A 19,886-nucleotide genomic window follows, 5' to 3' on the forward strand; every position below is an offset into this window, starting at 1 on the left:
CAGAGCCACCGGAAGTCGAATGGCATATAAATGCGATAAACTATCATCATAATCATCTTCCTTCTGACTTGGAGATGCGGGGACCAGAAGCGGAGCCTGCACTTTGGGCATGGCAGTTCCAGGCAGCGACATTCACCCTGCTCTGCACGTCTAAGACCAGCTTTGCCTTTATCACCTTCTGGGCAATTTGCTTTAATCGCTTTATTTTGGGGCTCAGCTCTCCTCCCCTGCAAGTAACTTCCCAAGCTGCTTTTCACGGGGGTTCTCTCCCCGCACCCCACCCCCTCTGCTTCCCCTTGGCTGATCCCCGTGCTCTTTGGAAAGGATACAGAGGAGGCCTTGCACATTGCTGAACATGGACACCCCGGAGAGAAAGCCAGCCAGCTCCACCACAAACAGCCCGAGGGTTACTGACAGGGCCACCACCATCCTGGAGAGAGAAGAACCGCTGGAGGAGACAGGCCGAGTATCATCTCCACAAGCTTGGTTTTAGCTTGAAAAAAAATGTGTGGATCAAATCAGAGCTGCGCCAATCTGGATGAGCCCCGGATAGGGGCAGGGAGTTCGTTATGTTGGACTTCGGCAACCCAGATCAGGTAGCCCTAGAGCAGTGCTTCTCAACCTTGGCCGCTGGAAGATGGGTGGACTTCAACTCCCAGAATTCCCCAGCCAGCATGGGGTTGAAGTTCACCCATCTTCCAGTGGCCAAGGCTGAGAAGCACTGCCCTCATTGAAATGTGGGAGTGCCATAATAGATATAGTACCAAGAGGACCAGTTTGGTCTGGTGGTTAAGGTGCTGGGCTAGAAACCAGGAGGCTGAGAGTTCTAGTCCCACCTTAGGCAGGAAAGCCGGCTGGGCGCCCTTGGGCCTGTCGCGCGCTCTCAGCCCAACTCGGTGCAAGGTAGACCAGCCTCCTCGTGCTGCACCCCAGGCAACATGGTTTGTCACGGCTCAATAGTCCACACATCTGGCTGCTGGACCTCACAAGGATTTCCCAGCAAGAAAAAAAAAAAAGCAGCACGAACACCGAACTGCTATGCCATGCGATTATTAAAAAAAAAAAAAAAAAAGTACCAAGAGGCTTCCACCAAAGGGATTCGGTGCGCTGCAGAAGAACTTCCAAATATATTAGACTGCAAACACTGTCACCTAAATTGTGATGGATTGGGCAAAGCAGACAAATCATTTGAATACCCTGTCCCCGCCTTTATGTCTTTAATGTCACGCAACCATGCCTATACATCTTAGCGAAAACAGGAAAACAGGAAGGAGCGCTGCCCTCTTCCCCGGTTTCTCAGCTTTTTTAAAAATGCCAACAGATGATTAAATTTCCTGTGGGCCAAAGCAACAGATACTGTAATCTGCTCTCAACTTTGCCCGCCCCCCCTTGGAACGGAGGGCAGCGCTACTGGATGGAAAGCTTTTCCAGTTACCTTCTCACTATCTGTAAACTGGTTCTGCGTTAATGACTGGCCTCTGTTAAGAGCAAGCCAGGGGGTTCTTTTTTTCCTTCCTCCCCTTGCAAATTCAATAAAATCTGTAAAAATCGAGCAGCGAACGGGGACTCAGATCCCGAGCGCAGCCAGCTAGGCTTCCTATCGCCCGGCACCCATGCTCCCCAGCGACTCACGCAGACAGCCATTCTCGTTAGACGACAGAGAAAGCGAGGAACGGTTGAGACAGCAATGCTCAGCGTGGTCCCAGAATTATCTTTTCGAAACACTCTGGAAAAGCCTCTTACAGTAAAACAGTCGTCTCCGTTCACCGGAAAGCAAGCGGCATTGGGACCAGGCAGCTCTCAAGAGAGAGCCTGTTTTAAATTCAGGCTGCCCCAGCCGAGACGGCCCCATCGCCTGACATCTTCCCACCGTACCTCTAATGAGCGAAGCCCACGGGGCAGCAAAACAAAGCTCTTAGTGGTTTCAGAGGGGAGGCTGATGTTAGGGAGGGGCTGTTCTCTCCAAAGCCGTTTCCAAACTGCAACAAAGGTGATTTTTAGCTGCAGCAGCTCCAGGAACAGGGACTTACTCGGTGTCTCGGCTGTCATATTCCGCCTGGGTACACTGAAGAGGGAGGGAAGCTCGGACATTGTTTTCCTGGAAAAAAATAAAAGAAGGCACTGGAGAGAGGCCGGCCTGCAGGAACAGCTGGGTTGGGCTACCAGGCTCTTTCTCCCCCTGGTTTTTACAGGCATTTAGCACAGAGAGCTGGGCAGCAAAGCACAGCCTCTCTACCTTTTTCTCGACCCACTCAAGCCTAGAGATTTTCTGGAGGGAGAGAGGGGCAGGGTGGGTGGATGGAGACCCCCTTCTTCTTTTCAGTGTCCCCAGCAGGTGCCCAAGGGGGAGGCAAGGAGCTTCTGAAGGCATCCAAGACGGGCGGAAGCGTTCGGGAGACCTGGCTGCACAGCAACTCTTCTCAAAGGAAAAAGGGACACAGGTAGTCCTCGACTTACAACCACAATTGGGACTGGAATTTCCACTGTAAGTTGTTGCAGTCGTTAAGTCGAGTCACCATGTGACCAGACCCGATTTTACGACCATTTTTATGGTGGCTGTTAAGTGAATCCAACTTCCTCAGTAGGTGTTTTTTTTACCAGAAAATGGCAAAGAAGTCACAAAACGTGATCGTGTGACTGCAGGGCGCTGCAACCAGTCGTAAATGCGAGCCGGGTGCCAAGTGCCCGAAATGCAATCATGTGACCACAAGGCGGGGGTCTGATGTTTTGCAATGCTCGGAAGCGCTTTACGGGCCATAAAGCACCCATCCCGAGACCACTGTAACTTTGGACCAACCGTCATTAAACAAAAGGTCGTAAGTCAAGAACTACCTGTATCCACTTAGCCTCTTTCTGACCCCTCACAGATCTCAGCTAGCTCCATCCTCAAAGACTCAAAAATGTATCTGTGCTCTTTAGAGGAACCCTCTTAAAAGCAGAATGAGACCAGGGGGGCCTATTTGGGAGGGCTGCTCGGGAACATGAACTGAAACTAGGAATGAGACTCACCCTGGACCAGAAGATGGTGATGACAATGACCAGATGAGCTGTGAGGGTCAGGAACCGAGAGGGAACCAGCCCGTTGACCAACGGCATTCTCTCCCTGCGTGCAAAAGAGCAAGAGAATCCATCATTTAGCACAGGCTGCAGGAAGCCAGGTCTCTGCCTTCACAATTCAGCAATTCATTGTGAGCAAACGCCTGCAGTTGTTCAGCATTTAAAACAGCAAGCCACCATAGCAAAAATTAAAATTCAGAAACGGCGGGAACCGAAAGACATTCCATGGGCAGGAGGAACTCCCCATCAAGAAAGTATCCTCATCGAATTCATGCGAGGTGGTAGTGCCAGCATGTGAGTTATTTTTGATGCAAGGGGTTTTGGGGGTGACTCTTCTGATGGCATAACTTTCCACTGATGCTTAAATTACCCTCTTCTGAAGAGAAGGGATTCTCATGATCATGAGTTCCAGTCCTGCCCTAGGCATGAAGCATGACCCTGGGCCAGTCTCCCTCTCTCAGCCCTAGGGAGGAGGCAAGGGCAAACCACTTCTGAAAAACCTGGCCAAGGAAACAGCAGGGACTGGTCCAGGCAGTCGCCAGGAGCCAAAAACTGACTCAAAGGAACCCCTCCCACTTTACCACTTGAAAAACGTTATCATGGAGTTTTATGGGGTTTTTTCTCCTGCTAATTTTATGAGTAGGCCAAGGGGATGTGCTGGTGGTTTTATTGGGTTCTCTTTTCTCTGCCTCGTAGCCTACTTTAAATTGTGCACCCCAGCCCGAAGAGGCTCTGTGGGAGAAGTGGAGCAGCCGGATTCCTCAAGGGCAACCGAGTCCCGCAGCCTCTTCAAAAGCGGTATTTTATCATGGCTCGCTCAAGGCCGCCATCTCTGGGGTGCGGAAATCCAGATGGGCGGAAGACGCTCTGCTGATTCCCCCTTCCAGAGATCCCAAAGTTGTTTTCAAGGCGCCTAAGGAAGAAAATCAATGAAACATTAACAATTATTATTATTATTATTATTAAATTGTTAGCAGGTTCATGGTCCATCCTCGGCTGTGGAAGCTCATGGGGCGACTTTGGGCCAGCTCCTTTCTCTCGGCCTAACCTACCTCGCAGGGTTGTTGTTGCAGGGGAAAAGGAAAAGAGGGAGTCCTGTGTAGGCCGCTGAGAGCTCCTGAAGGAAAGGCAGGCTGTACAGCTAATAAATCAACAAACAGACCATTCAACACCCCCCCAAGTCAGTGGGAATTTGCAGAGGAGCCTATTTGTGCCAGTTTTAACTGCCTGCATCCCTCCAGTTTTTGCAGCAGATGAAAGGCCGCATTCACACAACGCTCTTAACCTGAGTTAACCCGTTTCGGGGTTTGCGCCAGAGGGGGCCTCAAATCAACCAATCCGGCCGCGTTCGCGGAGCACGTGACCATACCAACCCCGATCTCGCATGTCGTGTGAACGCTGCCACATTTTTCACCTTATTTTGCTCTTGGTCCCCACAAATGTTCTCTTGCCCTACTAGGACAAGCCTCCCACCTGGGCGACCAAGCAACCAAAATACAAAGTCCCGCCCAAATCCCATGGTAGCCGACAACAACACACCGCCACCTCGTATACCCGCCTCTCGCCCGCAGATCAAGCGAGCTCCCTCGATCCCTCAGGCTTCGGGCCTGGTCGTTAGGCCTCCCCGTTGCTCCTGGCAACCGCCTAGGCCCAGCCTCTCTTTTCCCTCCGGGGATGGGCTTCACGCAGCCTCGCGAGAGCTTGGAAGCCTCCGTCTCCGGCGGCCATCTTGGCTACGGGCACTTGCCCATCGCCTTAACCTCTTCGTTGCTGCACTGCTCTGCTTCCTCTTTTTCTCCGCGCAAAAGCAGCACATTTCCACCCCACCATCCCCGCGAAAAATACTCGAGCGAGGCACCCGAGATATTTAAGCGAGCGAATAGATATCCGTCCAACTTAGGAGCAAGCAGGGGAAGGAGTGGCAGACGTTGCCCTGCAACAAAGGTTTCCTGCACTCCCATCCCACCCCCGTGATTCCTTCTGCTGCATTTAAACGAGGATCCCCGAAAGCAAGAATCCCCTTGTTTGCATTAAAGTGCATTAAGGTGGGATTCCCTTTGTTTGCATTAAATTGGGAATCGCAAGAAAGCTGCTCGGGCTAACCTTTATAATGAATAAGCAATGTTTAAACACGGGAGGAAAAGCGTGCCTTTTCCAGGAGATAAAACGAAGAGAGATTTTAAAAAGAAGCATTTTTATCTGCGGAGTTCTTTTTTAATTTCCCCCAGGCACTGACAAATCACATCCGCTCAGGTGAGAAGGGAAACTGTGCCTAGGCGGAAGAGGGTGACAAAGATCGCAGATGATCCACTTCGGGAAAGGCGTAAAAAAAAATAGAAGGCAGCGAGCTGTGATGGCCGAGTGGTTAAGGCGTTGGACTTGAAATCCAATGGGGGCTCCCCGCGCAGGTTCGAATCCTGCTCACAGCGCCTCCGTTTTGCGCGCCGGGTCGGCTGCAAACGCGACCTCCCTCTCTGCGCTTTGGACTCGCGTTGCAAAACGGGCCGTCTTTCTCCTGGTCGCCCTTACGCCGGTGGAGCGCACGATTAGGTTGAAATGCTCCCATCTTACGACCGCGGGTCGCAGAACGGAAAGAATCCACCTTGGTGCTGAATATAAACCAGTATTTTTAAAGCTTGGCAACTTTAAGAGGGGTGGACTTCAACTCCCAGAATTCCTCAGCCAGCATGGCTGGCTGCAGAATTCTGGGAGTTGAAGTCCACACATCTCGCCAAGGTTGAGGAACCCAGCTCGATGGATTCCCTACCCTGCACCTTCCCGACTCCTCACACCAAAATCATGCTGGCTGGGGAATTCTGGGAGTTGAAGTCCACCCCTCTTAACGTTGCCAAGCTTGGAAAGCACTGATATAAACGGAAGGGACGCCTAGAGGTAATTTAAAAAGTCCTTGCAGGTCGAAACTGAGAATGCATTGTGGAAGTATGGAAGAAACTTTTCAAAGGTTCGTTGAATGCAATTGGTTTGGTGCAAAAGATTTAAACAGGAGAGAGGGAGAGAGGGAGAGAGAGAGAAAGATTGCAACGGTCCCCAACCAGTTGCCCTCGAGATATTTTGGAATACAGTCCCCATCCCGGGCCCTGCCACCTGCGGGCGAAGAGAGCGAAGTTCCGGCTCGCCTGGAAGCGACGGAGTGGAGCCTGCAGTCCCCTCCACCACCACGGGGGGGCGCTGCCTGCCCTGAACCTCCCCAACCGCTGCCGGGCAGGAACTTGGGGGAAAACACATTTTTCCCGGGAAAACCTCAGATTCGGGAGCACCGTAAAGCGGGACGTTTTCCTGCGGGCAGCCTCGCGGCGGGGTCCGAGGGCAAAAGTGGAGATGCCGGGGATTGAACCCGGGGCCTCATACATGCGAAGCATGCGCTCTACCACTGAGCTACATCCCCCTGCTTGGCTCGAGCCTGCTTGGTCGGCTATTGACGCGCCTTGCTCCCGCATCGCTCCGGTGCAATGCCAGGGCAGCTCCTGAGCACGTCCAGAGCGCGTTTCCAGCCCCGCCGGATACCAGGGGCAAGGTCGCATGGCCATGTGCAACGGGAGGGAAGGAAACCACCCTTGCACGTCGCCCCTTCCTCCCTTCGCGGGGTGGTTTTCCGCCCCGCTTTTCCTAAATTGCTCTTGCGGGCGCATCGCTGCAAAGCTGGGGACTTTTGGAAGAGGACGGTGATGGTGATGGTGATGATGAAGATGGCGATGGCGATACCTTTACATACTGAGATCGCGGAGGAGAGAAAGGCTCGCCGAGCGGCGCCGTGGCTTAGTTGGTTAAAGCGCCTGTCTAGTAAACAGGAGATCCTGGGTTCGAATCCCAGCGGTGCCTTTTGCGTTTTTCCTCCCGCCGCACCCCTCGAATCCCCAAATTGACCCGGATTCCGGCTCCCCGTCTGCAAAACCTGCACGAATCCGTTGCAACGTCGCCGTCCTGCAAACAGCAGCGGCGTCCCTTTCAGTTCCTCGCGACTCCCGTAAAAATGCGCTCTTTTTGCTTTTCTTTTTGGTTATTCCAGCAAGTCTCTTCTTGCTCTTGCGTCATTTTAGGGCAGGCAGCAAAAGGCCTTTTCCTTCTCTGGCGCGGAAGCACCCTCGGCCCCCTTCCTAAGCCCTCGTGCGGCCTTGCTCACGCCCTCCCCCCGGCCCCATCGCGGCCTATGTGCAAACGTGCAAAAATCAATCGCGGAGGGATGAAGGGCGTGCATGGCGAGAAGCGCCTGCAGCGTCAAGGCAGGCCTGGGTATGCGACGTGGGAGGGGGGGAAACCGTCTGAGGTTGGGGCCCTGGTTGCGGGAAGATTTGTGAGGAAAGGGGGGAAAATGTGATTGTTTTTTGCAACGCGCCTGGCGAGAAGAAAAAGTGAGTTGCATTGGCCGGGAATCGAACCCGGGCCTCCCGCGTGGCAGGCGAGAATTCTACCACTGAACCACCAATGCGTTCCCTTGCAGCTCTTTTTTGCAAGTGGTTAAAATCCATGCGATAGGGAATAAATGCGATGCAAATTACTGTGTAACATCATTTTTTTAAATCTGTTTTTCCACCTATTCTATTACCCACCCTCCCTGTTTAATCTTCCCGGTCCCCTGGGATCCAGCTTGTCCTGCACAGCAAGGCATCAGGCCCCTTCCTCCCCATTTGTAACTACTGCTCCACAGATCCTTCATCACATCTGGATGAACTGTCTCTGCATGTGCGTGTGCGTGTGCGTGTGCGTGTGTGATGCAACGGGGCAGCTTCCACCAGGCCCTTTGGCACCTGGCAGCGAGCACAGCTCTGGATGATGATTCACTCGGAAGCCAGAATGAGGTCACTCGTCTGCACACTTTGTTTTCGTCCGGGTAAAACCAACTCATTTATTTCAAATCCAAGGATGATTCAGGAGCATATTGCAACGGGGTTCTTTAAAGATAAAATGCAACGCAACGCTAGGACAGACATGGAAATGCAGAACGCAGGAGAATCACAAGATGCAAAGAAATAAAACGCACCTCTCTTTTTTCCCCATCAGACACGCTGCTGGGTTACCATTTTTCCATATTTATAGTCTCAGTTAAACAGATTGGGCCAGTGAGAAGATACCCAAAGGAAGACATTTCCAAAATTGTCTTTGTGCCAAGAGATGCGGGGAAAAGACAAAAAACAACCACAACCCTCACACACACGCACACACAACATAACACAACCCACCACCACCCCTGAGAAGTCTCTGGCGCTATTTAAGCCCACCAAATACACCCGACAGCGCATCTGGAGAAAGTTTCCCAGGCAGACGCGGGTCTCCTCAGGGCCAAGGCCTCCACACGCTCAGTCCCGTGGCGCCCCACCTTTCCAAGAGTCCGCTCTGTGGGGCTCTGCTGCAGCCCTCCGGCGGGGCCAGGCCGGACCCACAGGCCTGCAGTCCTTGGCCGGCGGGGCAGGGGGCGGGGGGCGGGGGTAGGACGCACGCCGCCCCCCCCAGAGGCGGACCGCGCCCCCCAAAGACGTCGGGGCTGAAGCACGGCCGGGGTTCGTATCTGGGGCTGGAGGAGGCCAGGGGGGCGCAGGGGGGCTCCGCCCGGGAACGTGCTGTGATTTGCTCCATGCAGTGGCAGATGCGCTCCACGCAGTAGGCTTTCTGGCCGGGACAGACCCCCGGGCTGACCTGGAGAAAGTGGGTGGCTCGTGCAAGGCATTCCTGATACCCACTGTGGTACCTCTGAAGGAGGGCATCTTCCTTGGAGATCCCCTCTGCATTGTATGGGAAGGGCAGGGCAGGGCGGTGGGGGGGAGGGAGGAAGGGAGGAAGATGGGAATGAGAGGGAGGGAGGGAGGGAGGGAGGAAAATGGGAATGAGAGGAAGGAAGGGAGGGAGGAAGGAAGGAGGGAGGAAGGAAAATAGATTTAGAATTCTCATTGGCAATTTGGAAATGTACCTCTCTAAGGACCCTGGAATGCCACATCCCATAATCCACCCCCCAGATCTCATTGCACTTACCCCATAATACCAAACCGTTGAGGTCGCATTTAAGTGGGGAAAAAAAGAGAGAGAGAAGGGGATTGGGGGAAGAAAGGAAATTGATTGGAGAGAGAAAGAGAACAATACAGGTGCCCGACACATTGAACGGACAGTGCCCCGGCAAATTTGAAAGGGGCAGCAGAGGAGGCCGGCCCAGGTCCCGCCTGCGCGAGGGAAGGAGAGAATGTTCTTCCCAGGCGGTGTTTTTCTGAAACTCGGCAACTTTAAGCTGTGTGGACTTCAACTCCCAGAATCCCCCCAGCTAGCAGGAGCTCTAGAAGCTTTCTAGACAAGCTTCTAGAAAGTGCTTTCAGTACTTCTTCACCACAGGCACCAGCCTCACACATCACCCTCGTCCGCAGCCTGGTCTGTATGCATTTCACGGTGGCAGAGTTGGAAAGGCACAATTTTTCTCATTTCTGAGCTGGGGAAAAACTTCGCTTTCTTACCTTTTTGGCCAGCGTTCAGCTCATCACTCAGGATAACGCTGACAGGGAACCCGAAGAGGCTTTGCTAAGGCGGCTCCCCAGGGATCAACGGCTGGCCAAAGGGGATGGGTTTGGGAGTTGAAGTCCCGCTCTGGGATGGCCAGCTCAGAGGCAGCTGGGCTGACCCAGGAGCCCTCAGTCCCCTGGGAGGTATCTTTCTACAGCAGGGGAGTTTTCCCTAAACACCCGGGCAGTTCTTTGCCCCTGCGAAGATTTCTTCCCTCTTTCCATCTGAGGAGGGGAGGGAAGGAGGGAGGGAGGGGAAAAGGGGGTTGGAGAAATACCTGAAGGCGGCTGCGTCTTCAAGAAGTGGACGGTCTTCTGCAGAATCTCGGCCTTCTCCACTTTGGGGTTCTTAAGTCTCTGCGGAGAAAGAGAAACAGCCCGAGACGAGAGAAGAGGGGCGGGGCGGGGGGGCAGAAAGAGAAGGGGGGAAGGTGGCATGAAACGAAACTCTGTAGCTCTGCCGGCTCCCTCCCGGGGCGGGGGGGGGTCCCGACGGGGGCGGCGGCGCGCGCCCTTACCTCGTCCCGCGTGGCCTCCAGCAGCAAGACGCGCAGGCGGGCGAGGCTGCGGTTCATGCGCTCCCGCCGCCGCTTCTCCATCAGGGGCTTCAGCAGCTGCGGGGGGCCGGGCGGGGGAGAAGGGGAGGGGGCGAGAAAGAGCGCGCCGTGAGCCGGGGCAGCCCGCAGCCGCGGCGTAAAGCGCCTCCCCACGCGCGCGGGTGGGTACCTTCTTCTCCTCCTTGACTTCCCATTTCGGACTCGTCATCTTCCTCCCGCGGGTCGGGGCAGCCCGGGAGGTGCGGGGTTGGCCGGTGGACCTCGGGCGAGCCGGAGCTTGATCTGCGCGGGGGCCCGGCCGGGAGACCCTTTTATAGCCCCCTGCCAGGCCCGCCCCGCCTTTGATCTGCCTCCCTGACCGGCCGGGGAGCTGGCGCGTGTCGGGCGCACGTGCAGGTGGGGGACCTCCCTCCCGCGGGGCCGCCTGGCAGAGGCCCCCGCGGACCCTGCCCCGGCCCCGGCCCCTGCCCCTGCCCCTGCCCCGGCCTCGCCCCGCCCTCCTTGTGGCCTGCCAGCAGCCCGGCCGGGTTGCAATGCGGCTCTGCCGGTTGAGTTTCCAACCCTTGGGTTGAGGTTCCCAAGTTGGAGCCTCCGAGGAAACCCCGCCGTAAAAACTCCGAATCAAGCAGGGGGTGAGCCCACCCGCCGGTCACCCCTGGAAGGAGGACGCCCCACTGAGCGCAGAACTGGGGAGAAAACTTGGGAAACTTTTTCCCAACAGGACGGTGAACGTGTTCAAGAGAAGGCAGACGCGTTTTAGTTTTAACAAGTTGAATCAGCACCGGGACAGAGTCTTTCATTTCGTGCTAAGCCAGGGTTTGTTTTAATCCCGGTTTGTTACACGTGTGATTCTGATTTCGTGTGACCCTAAACCAGTGTTTCTCAACCTTGGCGGCTTGAAGATGTGTGGACTTCAACTCCCAGAATTCCCCAGCCAGCCAGGAATTCTGGGAGTTGTAGTCCACACATCTTCAAGCCGCCAAGGTTGAGAAACACTGCCCTGAGCCACGGGAATAGTGGTTTCCCCAACATGCTAACCGAGCGGAACTGCAGGGCTGCTGAATGTGTTGTGTGAACCTGACCGAGGGACAAATTGATTGCTTTAATATCTTGACTTTTTCTCTGGCCGCTCAAAACTAGAGCCTCCCCTGACTGTATCCTCACAACAACAGCAACAATAAATTGCCTCCTGCGTAGAATGATTGCCCCAAAGTCCCCCTGTGTGTTCCTCGCTGGAGGGTGGGCTTAAATCTCCTCTCTTTTGTCAAGACCCCATCAAGTATTTAACAAGTGCCTGAGAGCCGTCGTGTCCATCCTCCAGCAGAAGCAAGCACATCCTACTGCTTCCCAAAATGCGTAATAATTATTATAATTTTAATGATTGCAATACAGGCCTTGCTAGCGCAGGCTGAAATTGCCTTTGCCTTGTTGCTAGTTTGTGCCAAAGCACGGCTGGTTACAAATGCAAAATCATCATCCTGGCTGATCTTTTTGATGAAAAGAGAATTGTGAGCAGAGCGACATGACCCAAGGTTTATGAAATTATGTCAGGGTAGAGAATGGAGAAAGAGAGAGAGAGAGACAGAATTTTTTCTCCCTCTCCTATAACATTAGAAATTACAACACTCCCTGCTTTAAGAAGAGACGAGATAAAAGCTTTCCAGAAAGTTGGGGGAAAAGAATATTCCAGAAGAGGATGTTCCAGAATTATTGCTGAACGCTTCCAGATTAAAGCCAGGAAAACTGAATGTACATTCCCACATAGTTATCAGCTCAAAGGGGTCTTTGCCTTTCACAAAGTTGCCACAGTTACACAGAACTTCCAGGATCAGGGGCAGTCTATCTCTGGGGGAAAATAGCAGACTATTGCCTCTTTGGTTCTTGCTGTTCCCAGTGTAATAGATAGATACTTTGTACTTTCATTAAGATTTATCAGCCCTACTTGAGTTTTTATTTTGTGGGGGTTTTTTTCCTACAAATCACTAAATTCCTTAATTAAAGAAAATAAACATGGAAGTGGGATGGGAAAGTGCTAGATGACTTCCTCAAAAGGACACAGTGCATGGGCTGGAAGATATAGTAGAGAATGGGTGATGCGCTTCTCAGACTACAAAACCCATCATAAACGCACACAAATGCACAAATGCAGAAAAATACATCAGGGTCTTTGACTGAAGCAAGCAACTGGCAGTGATCAAATACTGATGATGCACAACAATCAAGCGACAAAAATACCACACATCCTTTGGCAGCGGGGGAAGGGGGCGGACAAGGCATTTCTCCCCAAAAGTCATGATAAACCAGATTTAGAGTTGTTGCAAGTTTGAAAATGTTTTTGTGCATGTTTTCAAATTTCCATTATCCTGACGTTTTTGCTGGAATGTTTCAACAGCTTCCTTCCTTCCTTCCCCCATCCATCTCCTTCCTTCCTTCCTTCCTTCCTTCCTTCCTTCCTTCCTTCCTTCCTTCCTCTGCCTTCTTTCTTTCTTTCTTTCTTTCTTTCTTTCTTTCTTTCTTTCTTTCTTTCTTTCTTTCTTTCTTTCTTCTTTCTTTCTTTCTTTCTTTCTTTCTTTCTTTCTTTCTTTCTTTCTTTCTTTCCTTCCATGATTCATGTTCATTCTGACTCTTTTGGCTAAGGTAGGCTGGAATCAAAGGAACTGGAATTAGTTGAGCCATGAAAAAGGGGGCAATTTTAATTTTGTTTTTATCCGGCTTTGCTCCAGGTCCTGCAGATGCTTGCAAGTGACCTTTGTGGAAAGGTACAAGACTTGCCCCTCATCTATTGTCAGTGAGCAATTCTAAATTAGAACAGAAAATAATAATGTTTGGAATCCAGGAGAGAAGACAATGGCCCCTGTTTTTTTAGAGCCAAAAGATTGTGCACATTGACGTTACCTCGGTGTATTCCAGACTTGGCAGCTTGAAGATGTGTGGACTTCAACTCCTAGAATTCCCCAGCCAGCATGCAGGCTGGGGGATTCTGGGAGTTGAAGTCCATGCCTCTTAAAGTTGCTTAGCTTGAGAAACACTGCCCTGGAGTGGAATGCACACTGCGCAACGAGAAGGGGAGAATGTTTTCATTTGTGCAAGGCTGTTCAAATGGGAAGTATATTTACTGGGGAGACACCTTCAGACACACCCCTATTCCAGTAGCAGATGGGGGGCCCTCCTGTATGAACGAGCACAGGAGGGGAGAGATGGGAGGGGGTTGGGTGTCATTTCTCCAGAACATCAGGCCTTTTATAACCTTTTATTGTGGTCCCATCATTAGAGGATGGCAACCAGATTGTGGGAAACTGCTGCGTGCAGCAATTCTTGCCCCTGCCATAAAAACAGAGGTGTCAGAACTGACAGGCACCCCCAGAAGAAGGGCCTGAAGTTGGAAAACAACTTCAAATAAAAAGATGAGAACTTTCCCACAAGCACAGGAAAGTTCAGAGGATCCGTCCTGGGCCTTCAATTTGGAAGGGGAGTGAAAAGGGCGGATCAGGGCAGAGACTGTGAATCACACATAGAGGTTTGACCCTTTTTCATCCATATCAGCATTTTTAGGAGTCCCTGGATTGGCAGCAGGTTCAGGATGAGCTGAAAGAAAACCAGTTGCTTTGCACATCCGTGCCATTCGCTTCTAGAATTAGGATACGGTCTCACCCACTGGGCTGCTGTCTGAAATGTTTTTTGCATTCAGAAAAGGAAAGGTAAATTAATTGTGTATTGCTCAATCAACAGCTAGTTGTTACAACTGCTGAATGGAGCCTCACTATTCCAAGGCAGTGTATCTGAAATTAATATCAGTTCCTGGGAAATTGCCAAGGGAAGAGGGTTGCTGAGCCTTCCTTGAGAGCAATCCTAGAGGATTAGGAGTTAGGGTTCTTGGTTCTGGCCTAATTCTGCAATTTTTAAATGAATAAATGTCTGTTGTTCCTCAAACAGAGTAATACTTCCTGGTCCTCTTTAAATGCACCATTCTAAATTTATGCGTCAAACAGTTCAGAAATTCCTGGAATGTTGAATGTTCGTATTCCGGATACTCTACTCCAGAGTTTCTTGACCTTGGCAACTTTAAGATGGGTGGACTTCAACTCCCAGAATTCCCCAGCCAGCCAATTCTGGGAGTTGAAGTCCACCCATCTTAAAATTGCCAAGGTTGAGAAACACTGATCTATTCCACCATTGTCTTCTCTTTTATTATGAGTTGCAGTAACCCACATCCAAAAATATGTTCATTTCTTACTGGACTCTTCCAGTATTTTATTTTATTTTATTTATTTTATTTTTGCAAATCTTGGAGTGTTTACCCTCCCTGCATTTCCCCCTGCCTCCTGATACCTGTCTGTATTTATTAAAAAAAAAAATTAGGTCCTGCCCATCTTATGAATCGTTCAGGTTGGCTTACCATGAAAACTGTCCATCAGTTCAAGATTTAAAATGCTTTTCTTTGTAGAGCAAGTGGACGACATAACCATGCAATTATGCAAAGAGGTCTTCTAAAAATGATCCGACAGGCAGAGGTAGGGGCTCCAAAATTTATGACGGCCTGTCCAGGAGATCAGTAGGCGAAGTGCAGCCAAGGAATGTGCTTTAATGTCTCAATCAAGATGGTGCTTTTTGGCACATTAGCTGGTGGCATTCAGCTTCCGGCGCTGATATTAGGGGACCCCACACCATGTATTCTATAGAAGTATCCCTCCCACCCCAATTTCTGGGTTTCTTCCATAAGGTGATCGGATCTGGGCTTCTCTTTACCCAGATTAGCAGGCCCAACAGAAGGCTTAGTCTGGCTTTTCCGGCAAATGGGTGCAATACGCAGGCCTGCAACTAGGGTCTGTGTCACCCGGGGGCAAACATGGATTCTGTGCCCATTTTGGCGCCCCCCAGCACTCATTTTGGCACTCCCCCAGTGCGGCGCCCTGGGCACATGCCCCAGTTGCTCCCCACTAGGTGCGGCCCTGGCAATATGCAGTAATGGAAGATCAGATTTTTGAGCACAGACACAGTGAGTTCAGAAGCTTTCTGTGTCATGCTGAATTGTGATTGTTCTGTTTAGGAGGCAGCTTGCATGAACTCAAGCAATTGTGGCTTACTTAACCCACCATGTTAGCTTGTGCATCGTGGGAAATCCGTTCTGCTGCTCATTTTCCTTCCTTGCTGTCTGAGTTGGGGGGATCCCGGATTCCAAGTCTGGATGTAGTTCATGGGGGTTGTAGAGTTTGGCTCCAAGTGCAGTGTCTTCCTTCTTGAGCAACGGAGCCCATCTGTACACATCTGGAATTAAGGGTAGTGAGAGAAAGGGCCTGCATTCCACCCTGTGCTTTTTAAGGGAAAGGTTGGATTAAAGACTACATCATCATCATCAAAGTTTAATCAAAGAAAATGAGGGTCACAGCCTCATGTGGGTCAAAGGGGGAATTTCTGGAAGAGGTGAGGCCCATCGGCAGTAGCTGGCTTCTGTAGAACCTCCACGTTCCAAGGCAGTCTACCTCTGAAAATGAACGGTTGCAGAGCAGAGGAAGGGAGAGCCCTTAGTCTGGGGGGATTCCAAAAGGTAGTTGGATTTCTTCCTCATCCTTCCTCTCCCCCTCCGCCCTCCCCCACCCACACACATAACTTTTCCGTGGGAAACACGGACTGCTCAGTCTGCAGGGCTCTTCAAAAGCCTTTGCATTGACACTTCTTGGCGCAGAAGACGTGGTCCCTGGCCTCCAACTGCCTTTTGTCCCCAGAGGGTTGAACATCTGCCTTGCCCCCTCCCCACCTTGCCTCAGCTGCAGCCCGTAAAATCTGAGAAGGGCTTGGTGTTAAAACACAGCACCTCACGGGTCCCTTCAAGGGGGAAAGTCAAGAAGGAAGCACCCCAGTAGGTGAAGGGGGTGTATTGGACACAACCTGCCGCTTCCCAGCCAAGCATCTCCTCCCCCCCCCCCCCCGCTCCTTTCCCAGGGAAACCATTCAGACAGGCAGGAGCAGGAGGATGTGGGGAAGGTCTGCATAACAGAACTCGGTCTTCATCACCAGGTTGGCAGGATTAACAGCAAAAGCAGATCAGAAAATGTTTTCTAACCCCACCCCGCCCTCACCCTCCACCATGACCTTATGCCTTGGGGGGCTAAGGACCCGGAAAACACCCCGCGTGTCTCACCTGCGCACCACAGCGAAGGGGACAGGGGGGATTTTGTGAACTGAGGTCCAGGCTGCTTAAGATGGCTGTGGCTGAGAAACTCCCGCTTAGGACTTTGGCCCTGCGGGATTCAGAAGGGGTGGAAGACAGGATGCAAATGCGGTAGAAGGGAAGCCTCTGGAAAAGTTAGCAGCAGGGCTCCCACCCCAGAGCAGAGAGGGGGGAAGTCACTCCAAGCAGGTTTGGAGAGGCATTTGGGGGCCCGCTGGAGTCCGGGAGAGACACGCTGTTCAAGCTTAAAGGCCCTTGTGATTTCAGTTTCTAGTATGGTCAGTAACAGGAAGGGGTCCTGAGAGAAGAAAGTTTTAAAAACAGTGGCTTATAGAAACCATCCATTTCCACACATTACTCCTTTTTGCACCCTGTTCCCTCCCTCCCTCCCTCCCTCCTTCCTTCCTCTCATTCCCGTCTCCTTCCTTCCTTCCCTCCTTCCTCTCATTCCTTCCTTCCTTCCTTCCTCTCATTCCCATCTCCTTCCTTCCTTCCTTCCTTCCTTCCTTCCTTCCTTCCTTCCTTCCTTCCTTCCTTCCTTCCTTCCTCTCATTCCCGTCTCCTTCCTTCCTTCCCTCCTTCCTCTCATTCCCATCTCCTTCCTTCCTTCCTTCCTTCCTTCCTTCCTTCCTTCCTTCCTTCCTTTCCTCTCATTCCCATCTCCTCCCTCCCTCCCTTCCTCGAAGAAATGTGAATTATTAGCTGCCCTATTTACTGATCACACCAAGGAGACAGGAGGCACCGGAATGAACTATTTCATTTAGCGCTAATCGGATAATTCCTTCCCAAAGTCCGGCAGCCACAAAGGCCACTAAAAGAAGAAGCCAACTAAAGGGATTTTCCCCTTTGAGGGCCCTCCTTAATCCAGTTTTGAAAGGCCTCGCCTTCTATTCAGGGGAGGATTTCGGCCCCCAGCCATGATCGCCCAACCCTGTCCCAGCCAGCTCGCCGGAGATCACTGGACTCTAAAATTGCATTGAAAACAAGCCAGATACTTGTATGACGAGGAAACCAAGCAGGGCAGCTCTGCAGAATGTTCTATGCGCAACACAACCCCTTGCCAACAAAAGCTGCATCTGTGGCATTTCGGCCTGCCAGGCAGGAGGTGAAAGGCAACGGGCATCCATCAAGTCCCAACCCCTGCCTGTTTTTGAAGCTTTGAAATTCAGGGAGGGAGGCAGGGAAACTGGCTGGGGGTCTCTCGGTCCCCTCCAGATACCCCCAGGAGGCGCGTGGACAGCAGAAGGCCTTGGAGCGGGGACTGCTTGATTTGTGGCTGACTGCCGGGTGCGAAGACGAACCGTCTGGATCAAAGGCCACCTTTGCGGCTCTGCCATAAAGACGGGGTGGGAGAGAAAAAGGTGGGTCTTTCCCGAGGGAAAAGCTTCTAACTCTGCCCCACTTCCCTGGAACACCTGGGAGCTGGCTCGGCCCCCAGTGCCCACCGCATTTCAATTTCAAAAGTGTGAGCATCACAAAGGGTTTCCTTTGGGGAAAGGCTTCATGGGATCTGATTCCTTGCTACAGTCTCATTTCCAGGCCCCGGAAAAGCTGGGGCAGAGATTCAGAGTGCGTGCAGAGAGCATTTACTTCCATCAGACTCTCGAGTAATGTGTAAAGTGTGATTGTTGACTCCAGAGCAAAGACACCCTGCCTCTTTCACATCCATCCCAAAATCCCCACAAAAAGTCTAGGGGGGAGAGGACCTCTAGGCGCACACAGAGTGCATTTCTCCTGCCACTGAATAGCCATAGGTGTTTTAAAATTAGGGACTTGTCTAACTGGAGTTGATAGGAGTTGCTGTTCTGAAAATGAATGTTGCTTGGAATACGTTTTTATTGTGGTTTTAGGGATGGAATGCGCAGATTTAAAACATCACCAAGTTTATTTATATTTATTGATTTATCATATTTATATACCCGTCTCACAGATTTTGAGGCTCTGGGTGGCTTACAATAAAAAGGAATCATAAAAAAAACCCTAACCATTAAACAAATCATCAATTAAATCACCAATCAAAATCACCAATCAAAATTACCCATAAAAGAGTAGCAGAGACAGTTATGGGCATGGGCAATGAAGCCACCTCACGAACTCACCACCTCCTCGAGCTCCCCAAGCCGGTTGGCACAACTGCGTTTTAAGGGACTTCCTGAGGGTGCTTTGTTTGGGCTCGAAAGAGAGAAAAGTTCTGAAAACGAATGTCTAAGGGGGAGAGGACCTCTAGGCGCATGCAGAGTGCATTTCTCCTCCCATTGAATTAAATCAAGGCCAGGCCCATCACTGGCCTAGCTTCGTGATCCCTTGTCTTTAAATTCTGGCATGGGAAGGAAGCCGAGTGAGTTAAATTATTTGTTTTGCATTTAGGATGTGTGTGTGTCGGAGGGAGGGTAATAAATGAAAGATTTTGGCTTGATTCAAGCAGAATAGGCTGCTCTCTTTGCTGAAGTCCCAAAAGGAGGGACTTCTCAGAAGAAGACAGGCTTCGCGCTGTGAGCAGGATTCGAACCTGCGCAGGGAAACCCTATTGGATTTCGAGTCCAACGCCTTAACCACTCGGCCATCACAGCTGTCTGGGGAAAAAAAAAGAACATACAGCTGTTCTCCAAGCCATCTTCCCTTCACTGAACTGCCCATAGAAAGCTAGCATGTCAGGAAGATGCCCCCACCTAAAGCCCCCCTTTCATGCAAAAAATAATTTGAGGAGTGTTGTTGGGAGCCCGTACTCCTGCAATCTAAGGTGGGGGAGTCCCAGTGGGTCATTTACCTCCTTGATGAGGTCTAGTCTCTTGTGGCAAGACCTCTGTTATTATTACTCCAATTTAGTTTACTGAATTCCATTCCAGAGGCAAGACGGCCCATACCGCAGGGACGCTGCAACGGTTGTAATTGTGAGGACTGGTCATAAGTTGGTTTTCCCAGCACCGTTATAAGTCCAAACCATCACTAAGCAAATGGTTGTTAAGCGAGGACTACTTGCAGTGTTTCTCAACCTTGGCAACTTGGAGATGGGTGGACTTCAACTCCCAGAATTCCCCAGCCAGCATGGCTGGCTGGGGAATTCTGGGAGTTGAAGTCCACCCATCTCCAAGTTGCCAAGGTTGAGATAACTGCAATACAGTGTAAGCAAAAGTCTCACAGGAGGGCTGCGTTTACACAGCATACTAACCTGGGGCTGGTTTGTTGTGTGAACCCAACGGCTGGGTAGAGCTGAGGATGGTCTCTGTGCAGTAGCCCCGTCTGAGCCAAGTGAGGGCCCTCCAAGGGTGTTGGGGTTACAGCTCAGCTCAACCCAACCAATTCAAGTCAAGTCAATCCAATCCAGTTCAATTCCTCAACTCAATCCATGTGTTGCGGTCTTACACCAGTACAAGGGGTTACAACTCAGAAGATGCCCAGACAAAAGAATTGTGGGAGTTGTAGTCCCCACACATCTGGAAGGGCGAAGGAGGACCTGAAGACCAGGTGCAGTCAAGCCTCTCTTCTGGCTTTGGAGTGGTGGGCTGCCTTTGATCTGTGCCCCCCTGAAGTCCCAGGAAGAGGGCATTTATTGGGGTCACCCCTCCCGTTAATTAAACCTTTCATGGCCCTTGAACTCTGCAG

At 51.5% G+C, this 19,886-nt stretch overlaps 1 protein-coding gene and 5 non-coding genes across 6 annotated transcripts; 2 read left to right on the forward strand and 4 right to left on the reverse strand.

The window, feature by feature from the left end:
• Positions 1-213: 213 nt before the first annotated feature.
• Positions 214-3,969, reverse strand: TMEM107 (transmembrane protein 107). Its single transcript, XM_063302913.1, has 4 exons — positions 3,759-3,969; positions 3,010-3,103; positions 2,031-2,098; positions 214-430 (listed from the first exon to the last, which is right to left on the reverse strand). The coding sequence occupies exons 2-4, from the start codon at positions 3,094-3,096 to the stop codon at positions 214-216; spliced, it is 372 nt and encodes a 123-aa protein (XP_063158983.1). The 5' UTR covers positions 3,097-3,103; positions 3,759-3,969.
• A 1,435-nt stretch (positions 3,970-5,404) lies between these two features.
• Positions 5,405-5,486, forward strand: TRNAS-UGA (transfer RNA serine (anticodon UGA)). Its single transcript has one exon. It is a non-coding gene; the product is annotated as a tRNA-Ser (tRNA).
• A 905-nt stretch (positions 5,487-6,391) lies between these two features.
• TRNAA-CGC (transfer RNA alanine (anticodon CGC)) lies at positions 6,392-6,463 on the reverse strand. The gene has a single exon. It is a non-coding gene; the product is annotated as a tRNA-Ala (tRNA).
• Positions 6,464-6,823: 360 nt separating this feature from the next.
• On the forward strand, positions 6,824-6,897 carry TRNAT-AGU (transfer RNA threonine (anticodon AGU)). The gene has a single exon. It is a non-coding gene; the product is annotated as a tRNA-Thr (tRNA).
• A 536-nt stretch (positions 6,898-7,433) lies between these two features.
• TRNAG-GCC (transfer RNA glycine (anticodon GCC)) lies at positions 7,434-7,504 on the reverse strand. The gene has a single exon. It is a non-coding gene; the product is annotated as a tRNA-Gly (tRNA).
• An 11,267-nt stretch (positions 7,505-18,771) lies between these two features.
• Positions 18,772-18,853, reverse strand: TRNAS-CGA (transfer RNA serine (anticodon CGA)). Its single transcript has one exon. It is a non-coding gene; the product is annotated as a tRNA-Ser (tRNA).
• Between the last annotated feature and the right edge of the window lie 1,033 nt (positions 18,854-19,886).

This window comes from Candoia aspera, chromosome 4, assembly GCF_035149785.1.
Source record: "Candoia aspera isolate rCanAsp1 chromosome 4, rCanAsp1.hap2, whole genome shotgun sequence".
Classification (NCBI taxonomy): Eukaryota; Metazoa; Chordata; class Lepidosauria; order Squamata; family Boidae; genus Candoia; species Candoia aspera.

Bases quoted from the DNA above. Each gene is read 5' to 3' on its own strand.
- TMEM107 (XM_063302913.1), bottom strand. From the start codon at position 3,096: ATGCCGTTGGTCAACGGGCTGGTTCCCTCTCGGTTCCTGACCCTCACA. The intron at 2,099-3,009 runs GTGAGTCTCATT...ATTTTTTTCCAG, and splicing joins TCACCATCTTCTGGTCCAGG to GAAAACAATGTCCGAGCTTC. The intron at 431-2,030 runs GTAAGTCCCTGT...TTCTCTCTCCAG, and splicing joins TATGACAGCCGAGACACCGA to GATGGTGGTGGCCCTGTCAG.